This window comes from Ciconia boyciana, chromosome 5, assembly GCF_034638445.1.
Source record: "Ciconia boyciana chromosome 5, ASM3463844v1, whole genome shotgun sequence".
In the NCBI taxonomy this organism is placed as follows: domain Eukaryota; kingdom Metazoa; phylum Chordata; class Aves; order Ciconiiformes; family Ciconiidae; genus Ciconia; species Ciconia boyciana.
The window spans coordinates 28448118-28461406 of NC_132938.1; the positions used below are offsets into that span (position 1 = coordinate 28448118).

At 38.9% G+C, this 13289-nt stretch overlaps 1 protein-coding gene across 1 annotated transcript; it reads right to left on the minus strand.

The window, feature by feature from the left end:
* Positions 1-692: 692 nt before the first annotated feature.
* YIPF7 (Yip1 domain family member 7) lies at positions 693-12786 on the minus strand. Its single transcript, XM_072862660.1, has 5 exons — positions 12671-12786; positions 11492-11658; positions 9615-9760; positions 4975-5156; positions 693-855 (listed from the first exon to the last, which is right to left on the minus strand). The coding sequence occupies exons 1-5, from the start codon at positions 12784-12786 to the stop codon at positions 693-695; spliced, it is 774 nt and encodes a 257-aa protein (XP_072718761.1).
* Between the last annotated feature and the right edge of the window lie 503 nt (positions 12787-13289).

A 13289-nucleotide genomic window follows, 5' to 3' on the forward strand; every position in this document is an offset into this window, starting at 1 on the left:
TTTGTGTGGTGCTTTTCTGCAGTGACAGCAGGCAGTGGTTTAGTGGCAATTTTAAAATATAACATTACTGTATATTACAAACAGTACAATAGTGTTTTGGACAGCAACACCTCTTAAAAAAAACCCAAACAAAACAAGATGACATTCCTAGTTTCCTCCCTCTGTTGTAGCAACCTATTCCTGGACAATTCTTCAACATCACAAAGCAGAGCCACTCACTCTTCCATTAAAAAAAAATAAACCCAATAAACCCGCACACATGAATTCTGATGTTAATTGTAAACATATAAGATGGCAAGCTGGTTTTCTTTTGAAACAAATAAATTTGTATTTTCACTTGATTTACTATTGCTTTCCAGTTACTCTCTAGTATATGTATTATATATTAAACTCTCAGAAAAGATTTTTTAAAATTATCATTTATTTCATTTTTTTTTCACTTTTACTACCTTCTCAATACAAACGTTTTTCTTTAAGCTGTAAGACTTTCAAACACCATTATTGCAGTCATCTACCTGTTAGCTTGATTTTTTATTTCATTATCAGCCATTAGGCAAATAAAAGGTAAGTCATATAATCTAATTTTGTTAATGGAACGTAATGCAACTCTAGGCAATCTAAGAATAAGTAAATAACCCCTTGCCCCTCAACAACCATAAACAGATTGTAATAAGGCTACCAGAAAATACATCTCAGAAAACTGTTAGAAGTGCAAAAAGTCCATAGAGTAAAGCACATGGGTACGCAATGAGAAGCTGCTGTCCTTCCATAGCCAATGCAGAGGTAAAAATTTTGGAGGCGGACAAGCTGCACCATCCAATAATAAAGAGAGCTAACAAAGTTCCCAGGATCCCCCTAGGAGAAAAAACAAAAGAAACACGACAGAACCCACTTGTTAGTAAATGTAGCATTAAATCTTATCAAACTCAAGTTCATGTCTAGCAACTTGTTATTGACAAGGTAACAGTCAGTGGAAGAACCAAGGACTGACTGACATAATGAAAAGTCAAGCCTGAGAAACAAATTAAAATAGTAACAGGAAACAAAAAGGTGATTTCTTCAGCATGGATAAAAGCAGCAGCTTCATCAGTAGTACTGCTAAAAGGACGAGTGAATTTCCAAATAAATCTTTTGGGCTCCAGCAGATGCAGCAGCTGAAATTTAATTTTAAAGTTAGCAAAGGTCCTATTGCAGCCAAAATCATCTTGTAGAAGTTGTTAGGATCTAAAATGACACTACAGACCTAATCTTCCACCAGGCAGCCTGATGACCTGGAGAGGTTGCATTTTTGTAACACGTGGCACAAGTTTTAAGTGTGCCTCGGACTCTAAGGAGAGGCAACGAGGCTCTTAAAGAATTACACTGCAGCTGACCATGCAGAAAAGTGTTGACTGCCTCCCGGGAGAAAGCTCAACTGGTCTTTTAAAAAAGGGTGCACATTGAGTTGAAAGTAAGGGATGGAAAAAGAAGCACTGAGAAAAATTATTTTGCTCATCCTGGCATCCTTCTCCGCACACTGAAAGGACGGTGGCTTTCCACATTGCTCCTTGGTGAAAGCTGAGCCCTTCGGAAGTTACGTTCTGCCACCTCTCAGGCGCAGGGTGGCCTGGAGAACTGATGCTTATGGGCCTATGGTCAAAAACCCACTGAAATATTCCTGCAGATTACACACAGCTCACTATTAAACCTTGTAGGAACAAAATCTTGCCCATAAATAATGCTTCACATATGCTTTCTTTGCACTCTGTATTTGCAGCCTCCTGTAAAATGCATGAGATCATGCGCATAATACACTGCTGAAGTACCTAATGAGATTGGCTGTGTTACACACTTTTGCTGTGTCAGTCTCAAGGACGTGGAGAATGAATGAACCTCTGCCACTTGCTAAAGGACCTCCTGGTGCCCCACTTTTCCAAAGTATCAGCAAAACAGAACCAGAAGTGAGAAACAGACTACATATGCTTACTTAGGTCCATTTATCAGAAATAATCTCCACTAATATTATTATTGCAATTAAACCACGATGAGTAAAGCTCTCCTTATTTAATTGACTTAGTTTATTTAGTGCAATCACATCACACAGAATAGTTCATTTCTTGGCAATCCAGTCTCCAGGCCAATAAGGTACTTGGTGTTGTAAGCTCTTGGGATTTTGGGGGAGGAAGGAGAGAATTGATTTTAAGGTGACTCAGCACCTCATTGCAATTTCAACCCGTTAAAAATAAAACATTAAAGACTATGGGATTTAATATCCTCAGTTTAAGTGTTCTTTAAACCTATACAGTGGCATTCAGGGAAATTACACTGGGTTCTGTGAACCAAGTTCCTGGCCTCTGCTCCAAGTGGAGATGCTAAGATGGTCACTTAAACAGCTAGCCAGAAATTCAGAGCTGGCATGGATGGCTCTTTGAGCAGGTACCCATGCTGGCAGAAGGATGGGACGTAACAGGAACCTACTGTGCGATGACAATTTTCAGCTAGTATAATGACTCTTTAGGGGGCTATCACAAGATAGAACAATTTAGAGCTGTGGCTGTTCTGCCTTGCACTGAAGTCCAATGGCCTCTCATGGTTTGTTCCAGGGCTGGCAGTGAGCAGGATGGTGGAAAGGTGACATAAAATCATATTGGAGCCAAAGATACTTCTGTGCACTGATAAATTCAGTCCTTGATCTAACAGCATGTTACTGCCAAAAGGAATGGTTTAGCTTTGGCAGAGAGCTTCTGTCTGGCATGTCCATGAGGGCCAAATGCTCAAGCGTGGGAGAAGGGCGAAAGGCAGATGTCATGCTCACAGTGACCAAGAGGACTGGGGGTGTACTGGCAGGAGATTGAGTTGGGGGGACAGACATGAGTGGACTCTCTCTGCTCCTCTCTCTCATAACCTGCAGATGCAGTCACCAAATGGGTCCTTTGCATCTGCTGGGTCTAAGAATGCCTTCTCCACTCTTACACTCATTTCCTTCACTGCTTAGTCCAGGAAATGGCTTGACCACTCTGTTCAGGGATTCGATAGTAAAGAATTGTTGTTTTTTCCAGGAGAAAAGTCTGCTGAAGTTTCTCCCCAAAAGGAAACCTAATCAACTTGGGCTCAGACATGGTATCAGCATAGATGGGCACAAACAAATCTGGTTCCACACAAGTTTGCACAAGAGAACTGGTTTTCTCTTTGGTACTACTCAGCACCCAAAACATTCCATATTATGCTTTATTCAGTTACAGTGAAATAGCTAATCATGAAAATCTAAAATTGTTGGATTAGTATGCATTTTTGCAATAGATGTGTGCATTATCTTACGTATATTTTCTGTGAAAACAAACATTGAAGTTAGTTCTTTACACTTTTTGAAATAGACAGAAATAACATTTTTACAAATATTTAAAAAATCATGAATATATTGCTGTCTTAGCCATTTTAAGTACGTTTTTAAATTAAAAATAATGAAATTTATGTTGGATTTAAAAGTTGCCACTAAATTTTAATAGCATGTTCATAATAGTTAAGCTTGGTACTTGCTGTGTTCAAGCAGTTTCATATAGTGATTGAGAAAGGACTGCAGAATCCTGTAGATAGGCACTTAACATTATCAATTAATTTCAGAAATAATGGTTTAATTTTGTAAAGGCTATCACAGTATAGTATTTATAGATTTTCAAAAGATGTGCTTTCCGTAAAGACGCAGCATTTTACAAATATGCGGCGTGTGCTTGGGGATTCCTTGTACAGACAACAGTACCCTGCGCAGCTGTAACTGCTGGAGTTCGCCCCATCTGTCCGACAATTATGTATCTGTACCTTTTATTAGGGTGGATTATTAAACAGGTTAATCAAGAAAATATGGGAAGTGTAGGAGAACAGAGAATAAACAGCTTCTTCAGTGTCACTGTGTTCACCTCATCAAGGACAGCTCAGAAACACTTTCATACATGGAATATGGTCAGGTTAACCCATCATAGCTCCACAGAAACACACAACAAGGATTGTGCCAAAATCTTCATCCCACTGTATAATTTCCTTAAAAGATAATATATACATATATAAAATTGCTGCTTTTCCAAAGAAAACAAACAAGGGCACTTTCTTATTCATCAGCTGCCAAGTCCCATGTGTTACAGATTGGAGAGTTAAAAATGTGAGTGAACAACAAAGACTAAGGAGGGGAACCGTTATTAATAATGTGTTAACGACAGATAAAAGCACTGTTCAAGGCCTTCAGGCAAGACCTGGAGCTTCCTTGTATTTTGCTGTATGTGAACAGGGAGGTAAACACAGTCTGTATCTCAAAAGGCTTACCAAATGAGGAGGAAGGAGAGGCTTGCATACAAATTTCCTATTCATAGGCATATTACTGAACACCCCCCACACATGCACAGATACATACGCCACCACACATTTGGTTTTTTTCAAAGTTTTCAGTTATTTTTCAGGTTTGCAATTACACCACAACTATACCTCAGAATATACGACTCTACTACATCTTAAACACTTGTTCTAATGCTCCAAATCATTAAGGGTAGCTTGATTATTTCATTCTGTCACACAGAAGTTGGTCTACAGAAGGAACGGAAGCATAAGAATGGGAACCTGGTACTATAAAAAAAACCAGAACAGGTGAACCAGCTATATAAAACCAAAGTCCGGCAGTTGCTTTTACAATTGATACCTGAGTTTGTCCACTGTTGGCTCTGCAAAACAAAAATCACATCCGAGGCTGCTGCAAAAATCAAAGGCACTCTCAGTCCAAGTAGGAAACAGTGGAATTAAGGACTCATATTAAAATGAATATATATCACCCCTCTCAAACAGTCCAGTTTTGTCCATTTCCACCTACGTGCACAAACAAAATGGTGTTTTTCTTCACAGTTTTGGAAGCCAAAATTCACTACATAACCATTTACAAAATGTTTTGCATAACACCAGCCTTCCGACTTACTGTCCTCCATATGATTCCTGTTGCCATAGACTGGTACTTACTGTAGCGAGAAGACGACTGCAGAAGAGGACAGGATCACCATGGGCAGCAGGCAGTAGCCCAAGACACTTGCAACGCAGCCATGTGAGACTCCTGGGACGCTCATCAGGTTCAGCAGGGCATGCATAGCAAGGCACCCAATGGCACTCATGCCATACACATAGCTGAAATGAACTTTTCCTGCCTGGAATAAATATGAGTAAGCATGAAGCGTCAGAAGTGAGCAAGTGATCACGAAGTGGTGGGAGAAGACAGAAGGCAAGCACTAGGTTTGTTACTTTTTCTTGTTTCCACCCTCTCTCTGCTTCGCCTACATCGGTTCACTTGTAACCCACAGCTGATACTTTTGGGTGATTTTTGCACCAAAAACCTCCAAGGTACAATTATGAGAATGTGCTTGGCACTAATTTAAAGTTATAAGGCTGATTCTCAGTCTTACGGTCATTGGGCTCTGAACAGGACAGGAATTGGTTGGGAAGACTTGGGAAGAAATCATGGAAAGCACATTTTAGTGTCAGGAAAAGTTTTTCCAATAGTTGTACATAGGGCTGTGGAAAAGTGTCCTAAGTAAAATGATGACCCCACTTACTTGATATGCTTCACATTTTATTACAAACCCCCAGCTTTAAGCAGGCCTGCAAAAAATAAGTAAAATTTTGCGGAAAGTATGTTGGTTTTCAGGGTGAATGTGTCCATTCTTCCCCTTGACCACCATGAGAAAGACACATCTCTGTGGTTAGATCAATACAACATGTTCATTTCAACATAAACCTTAGTAGTAACTGTCAGCTTGTGTTCTCTTTTTGTCCCAACGAACAAAAAATTCCCCAGGTGTTTTTTTCTTCCAGGTTTTATTCCTTTGTGTGATTTTAGTGCCTGTGAAAGGTACCAGCCTGACAGCCTGGAGCCTGATGTTTTTTAATTTATACACAAAGCTAGTACAACAGCCAACAGTGGCCACAGCATCACCAATTTCTTCATCTCCTGCCATCATTTTGAAAGATCACCTCCAGGCATGAGGGCATTGTTCACTCCCAAAAATGAACACTCGCAAAAGACTGTTAAATATTGTTTCTCTCTATTCAAGCTTCTAACAAATGAAATATTAATGTTGGCTATGCAATACTGTCATTTTCACACCTGTATGTCAGAAATAAACATTTGTACACCAGAAATAAACAGCGATTGGGATGAAGATGGTTTTGTTTGCTTTGTGTTGAAAATTTGTATCCTAAAGATAACACGCATTTGTGAAGGAGAAGGCTCAAACCTGGGACTCAAGCCTTAACTCAGGATCATGGAATAAACTTCCCAAATGAAGGGCCACAATGCATCACCTTCCTAACACATAACAATACCTATATACATACTTAAAACACAGGTGTGTTTGTGCATACACACATCTATATATTGCACACATTATATAAGGCATATGATAAACCAGATGAGAATCAAAACTAATAGAAGGTCCCAGTTTCCTAATAATTTTTTACCTTATGGTTGGATTCTCTTGTGATGGACAAGGTGGAAATATTATTGAAGCTTTTTTCATGGTTTGCGGTATTTACAAGTATCTCTTCCACAATGGTTAGGGAGGATTGAGAAGATCTCCTACTTTACTCATCCATTTTAATAAAACCTGGGGGAAACCAACCAGCTTTGAGGACCCTGCTTCTCTGCTTCCTGTATCCATTTGTGTGGAAACTGACCACTGGATGCCAGCAGTATTTGAGCTGGACAGATATAAAGCAACACAGTGGAGAGAGCCTAATCTAGAGATGACACAACCTGAAAGTCCTAATGCTGCAGATTCTGACAGCTCACAAGCTCCAGTTGGAGAGCAGTGCATGCTTATGTGAAAGGCAGCCTCAGTTAGTAAGACCTGCCTCTACATCAGCACCGTTATCCTGTTTTCAGCTTGACCTGGCTCATTGCTGAGCTCTCCTCTGGTTCCAGTCATCAAGGTTAGGTCAGGTACAGCCAGGTTGCCTATATCCTCACAACATCCCGAGTGTTGGCTTTTTCCCCGCCAATGCATTCCACCGTAAAGTTCATTCCTGAACTAACAGCATAAGAAGTCTTCCTATTTAGATACAGAGTCCTTTGATGGCATTTGCATATTATTGGTATAAAATAATAAGGAAAAATTGCTCCACCAAATAAAATTAATGATAGCTAGAGATAGTGTGGGAGAGCAATACTAGCTCAGATTATTATCAATTACAATTTCAGTCATTAAAGATCTGTAGTAAGTTTAACACCCGCAATGGTTTGGGAGAGCCTTTACTACAGACCAATTAAGAAAAGCTCTGGCTCAAACAGATGCAACAACAACTACAAGCTTTTAGACTGTTTGTTTCAGTGTATTTAATTATTCCACACAGCACTATTTAGCAGCTTAGTTTAAGAAATTACTGAGACAGAGATGAAGGGAGCACTAGCACTAGCAGCTAACTAAATCTCCACTGGGTGAAATGTTTGATTTGTGGTGTGAGAGAATGAGAGAGAAAAAAAAAGCAGCTGAACATGTTGGTTCCAATTCTAGTCTTTCTTAACATATGTAAATATATTGACTCACACACAGAGGAATACTCCCAATTCACAGTGATGTAAGCAAAACCAGAATCAGGCTTGATTAGTCTGGCAGGCTTTGATGAATGGAAAGAGCTAAATTTGTCCTGCGGAAGGAACAAGGTTAGAAGAAAGTCAGACTTTGTGCGCTTGTTTGCATCTGCCTAGAGTGGGTACTACTATCCTTAGTTTAAGTGGATGGAGAAGTCTGATTTCATACGAATGACTATGTAAAATGCAAAGCAGCTGAGACTCAGGCTTCTGCTAACTTTCACACTGCCGTCGTTTCTCTATCTGCAATGGAGTTACCCTGTTTTACGCCAGCATGAGGAAGATCAAGTCCTGCTGTCAGGCTAACAATCCTTTCTTCTTTTTCTCCATGCTCTGAAAGAACTGCTACCATTTGAAGAATATCTTTGCATATTTTTCCATAGCTAAAAAGCTGAAACTAAATAAAATTTATAAATTATTTTTGGAAACAAGCTCTCAACCAAATTATGTTCCTGGTGCTATTAGAAGAGAATTATTCAAGTACAGAAGGATATCATAGCTTACACAGCTGAAGAGCCACTTTAGTATTCAAATGCATCTGAGATAAAATGAGCAGCCTGAATTTATAAGATGGCCCATGGAAATCCCATAGACTTATTGCTGTGAAGTTGTGGCACAAAAACACTAGATTGTATCAGAGGAGTTCTGCTGACCTAAAACTGGAGTGTTGAAAATAGTTGTTTTTCTAATGATACTTAAAATGCTTAATATTCTAGAACAAATACAGTAATTAAAGTACTTTATTTCAATAATAATACCTTAATATTCATTATAATTGTTGGCTACCCAGCTAGCAAAATCAACAGCAACCATTTTTTGTCATTCTTTCTTTCTTTTAGCTTTCCTTCCATTTTCCTGATTATAATCAATTCTTCTTTCTCCTTTTATTCCCCTCATAATCTTTATTTCTCTAGGTGGAAAATAGCCTGTCTTCTCTAGCTTCCCACCTTCTTTTCCTATTATTCCCTTTCCTCCTGCTGCTCCCACCCTTTTAAAGGATTTTTATTTTTATAGGGACATAAATAATAATACTACTTTCCATTTATATTGCAGTTTGCACATTCAAGGTACTGCACTGACATTACAAATTGAGTAAGAACTTGCAAGAGTCTTCTGATTCAGCACTATTTATCACAGAGGAAATGGAGAATTAGAGCCCTGTTTCTCTCACCTCAGTTGCTAGAGCAGTAAAGCCCTTCCCAGAACGGTCCCACCTTATCCCTGTCTGATAAATTGCTGCCGACAATCAGAGCTGTACTTCAGCAGCACTGGAGAACCCCTGTTGTCAGTGATAAATAGATGAATTTAGGAGTAGTGTACAATCCCTGTTCAACTTTCCTCCTGTAGAAAAGCTATATTCATAAAGAGGAAAGAGGTTAAACACAGGCTACCATATTTTGTTTAGCAGATGATGTAGAAAAAGAATATAAACTAAGAAAGCACTAGCAAAATTTATAGGAAGGTATTGCAAATTTGAGGCAGGAGGGAAGAGGCTGTTTCCACTTCCTTTTTCAAATTATTTTAGTTTCATAAAGATAACTTTTTGATATCTTTGCACTCCCCAAAGTAACAATGAGAGAAGGTAATTTCAGAGCAGTAGCAAGATTGTCAGAAAAACTGGGCTGGTCTGCTATGCCTTTTGATTTCCTCCTTTAAAAGCTCCTTGTTAGGTCCTTACCTAGCGCACGCTGCCATGCTTCGGGGGTTCAGAGCCACCCCAGGATATACACTGCACAGATCTGTCCTTTGTTCATATTAAATCCCACGCCAAAAAATGGCGTGGTCTTTTATTTCCACTGGAATTAATACATCACTTCACCTGTATTACATCTATATGACATTTAAACTTTATGCAGGTACTTTCAAAGCAAGGAGAGTTTTAAATATATAATCTCAGAACAAACGGCAGCAAATGACTCATTTTACACCAGTGCTACATCTTCTGCAACTCCACGTGCATTGTCACCTAGGCATTAACTTGTTCGAAAAGAAATCTCTCAAGATCTCTGCCACATCCTACCAGCAGCAATGTTGCTCCAAGGGCCAAACAGAAAACCACAGGTCCGGTGAGGTCTGTCTCATTCATAATGCTGCCATCTGCAGGCTTCATTGGATTTAGAACTGTTAATGTTTTTTGCCATATATGCTCAAAATTGATCCCCAGTTCTGCAATGAGAAATTCCAGGATTGTTAATTGCTCGCAAGAAAACAACACTTTTACAGAAACCCATTAGCTACCACAAAACCCAAAACAAGCAAACAAATTAATCGCTTTAATGAAGATAATATTGTAGGATGATGTATTCTGTAGTAGGAACATGCTGTCCCTGCTATATACCCAGTATATTTGAGAGTCAGCTCTGATTCTAAATTGGAATATTAATTTATTAAATCCAATTTTAGGCAGTGAACCACAAAATGCCATCAGCATTTTTGAGTTAATATTTGTTTTTCCTGTATTTAAAACACATATATCCAATGCCACCCTAACTTAGATGTTGAAAAATATGCTAATTAACAGTAACTACAGAATTCAAGATACTCTAGAACACTGAGGACAGAGATATATGCTTTAATTCTGGCAAATCTGACAAGAGATGTGTCTTAAGCCTGAACTGCCAGAGGCACTTAAAAATGACATTCTTCCCTTCAAGGCAAGTTAATAATACTTTGTGCAGTGCTTTATAAGCTTTTTTTGCATTTAAAAAGTAATTACTGAGGACCCCTAGAAACAGAACAAAATTCTTCCCCATTAAAGTCAATGGGAATTCTGCCATTAACTTTACTAAGGCAAAGATTTCTCCTGTAACTTCTGCAGAAACCCTTCAGCTTGCAGGAGTGCTCATTTTCCCTGAGATGCTCCAGCAAGGGAAAAGTTAGGTTCAGAACTGGGTGCCAGAATTACTGAGACTGACAATGTGTTAGATCTGTTTGGAAAGCCAAGTCTTTACCTTATTCCACCGATCCATCACCTTGAGCTGAGCCAAAACATTATATAAAGTTGTTCTGTATTAAAAGGTGTGTCTTTGGTCAGATTTATTTGGTACACAGATATGAACATCTCTGAAGCCCTGAGGATCAGAAGCAGTTGTATTTCAACATCCTTTTCAAAGGGTGGGCTGCCTGTGGAGTTAAATGCTTGGAGGTCTGAGAGGTAAAGATCTAACAGTTATCTATATCAAATAGAGCGATCTTGCTGTTTTTAAGGCAGTAGGAGTATCTTTTAAGTAGTGAAAAATCCACTTGCCTTCCACTATGCAAAAGCAGGCTGAATATGCTATTTTTACATTGTGCTGAAATAATGACAAACAAATTCTTCAATTTTTTTTTAATGTAGCACAAGTATTTTGTAAACTACAAAATCAGCCACTACCATTAGGATGGTTCAATCATCATAAAGAATTATATTGTTCATGTAGTTAAATGATCAACTAATTGAAGCTGAAAGCAGCTTTCTCAATTTCTTTCCCACTGAAACAAACTATTTAGCATCTTCAAACTATTAAATTAATTACTAGATATGCAAAAAGGATTATTATCAGTATTTATTAATTATAGATGTTCCAATATGTATGCAGGATAAACACAGAGTGGAAAAAAAAATTTGGAAATGTGAATGCAAAACTTACTGTTATGCTGTCATCTAGTGGTAGTAAAGTATATGCTATATATGCCATAAGACTGAATGAATCCATGGCAAATTCAAGTAAGAAAGTGTAGGTTTGGGGGCCAGGGGCCGTTGGCTGAAGCTCGCACAGCCAGGCTTGGCAGCTCTGCTGCAGTTTCTCTAGTGACTGCCAAAAGAGTAAAGAGTAAAGTTTCTCTAGTGACTAGCTGGCAAAGAAAAGCAGAGGCACCCCCAGGAACCACGCATATCGTTTGTGGTTTTATTTTTACCTTCTAGCAAAGGAGGTTCCTCGTCAAATCCATCAGCATAACTAAGATGAGAGAGAGTGTCGGGACTGTACAGTGGCTGCAAAATCTGACCCGTGTAACTCTGAGAGGACAGAAGCATTTCTGACGGGGCAAAAGCACTGGCTGGAGGTTGCTCTCCTGTCTGGCTCCTGGGACAAGAAGCAAATCACAGCAAAACAAGTAACTGCAACGAGCAACTTCACAACAGCTTAGAGCTGCTCACCATGTACCATGGCTTAAATGTTCACCTATTTTCAATTCGGCAAACCTGGAAATTTTGTCCACAGTACCCGCCGTGTGTCGTGAATGCCAAGCTGCTGCCCGTGGCTTTGCAACCCCCTGTGAAACCAGGCAGGGCTCCTTGCTGGCCTGCCAGCACATTGCAGCCCATCGCACCCACTTCTGTGCCCACCAGCTCAGGCAATGGCACAGTGCAGGCCCCCAGGCTGGGAGTGAGGGGAAAGGGAATTTAGGAGCTGTGAGGGCACCCACAAATTTAGGCACTCCTGACTTTTTCACCAAGCAGCCTGGTGACATTCCTCAGATATGTCCATACTGCTAATGAAAGAGCCATATATTTAGATTTTTTTTTCTTGAATCTGAGAAGGAGCTTAAAGAATTTCTAGCAATATGTGCCCTAAAATCCACAGTAATAACATGAAGCTCAGTCACTCCAATTAGGTAAACAACCTGTAACATCTGTATCTATAAAAGTAGCACAAAACCCAATCCTTTATAAAGAAAGGTTCAATGGTAAGTGATTCTGGAAAGTCTAGATGATCTCTTGAAGCTCCTTCCTGCTCCTGCAAGCCCCAAAGCCAGCCGGATCCATCAGCTGCTGAACAGGGAAGCTGCAGCAACACCCAGCCTCCTACCGCAGTCGCGTCGAAATCTCCTTACAGGGAAACTCTCTAAACTTTCCCTCAGTGTCCCTCTTCCATGGGCAGAAGTCACCAATAGGTTTAAAAATATAAGAAAACAATTAAATAATAAGTTTCTTCCTGTCTTTCTACTGCTATTGCTTGTATTTCTCCACTAAAACTTCTACTGTATTGATTATGCAATACTTTTTTGGCAATTGCATGCTGGTTTTTGTCATTAATTTCATTTGAGCTTTGAGATATATCACCTTTTTTCTCTTTTTTTTTGTAGCATACTTACTTTCTGCTTCCACAGAGATTTTCATCAGACCCATAACTGTTGTAACCTTCTTCCTGGTCATCTATGGTATAATTGGACTGGTAAAAGTCGAAGCGAAACTGCTCGAAATTTGACATTCTGGTTGGAAAAATGATTGTAAATATCAATAAAATAGCCTTTGGAACAAGACAATATCTGTGCTTTGAACTGTCCTAAACTGAAATGAAAATGGTAAACCTCAAAAGTCACAAACTCACAAGAATCTTTCTGTAGAAACTCATGATAATCTGGAAGTGACAAAAATGGACTCTTTACTTTCTTTTGTTTTAACAAGAGGAATTAATCTTCTGCTACCATGAATTACTGTATATTAACTTCCAAGTGGTATACAAGACTTCCTGCCTTGTTAGTGTTACCAAAAATAATGTAAGTAATTTTGAAAGAAGATATATATCAAGTAAACTATTGTTTTAAACAATTAATTTTCCTACTTTAAAAAAAAGATTGGGGCCATGTCTGAATGCTTAGAAATTAATGTTTTTAAGAAGTATTTTGGGTTTCAAAAACAATTACTATTTTCAGCTATTTATGTTTTGCAATATTATATATGACTATCATAAACCAATACAAAAATACAAAT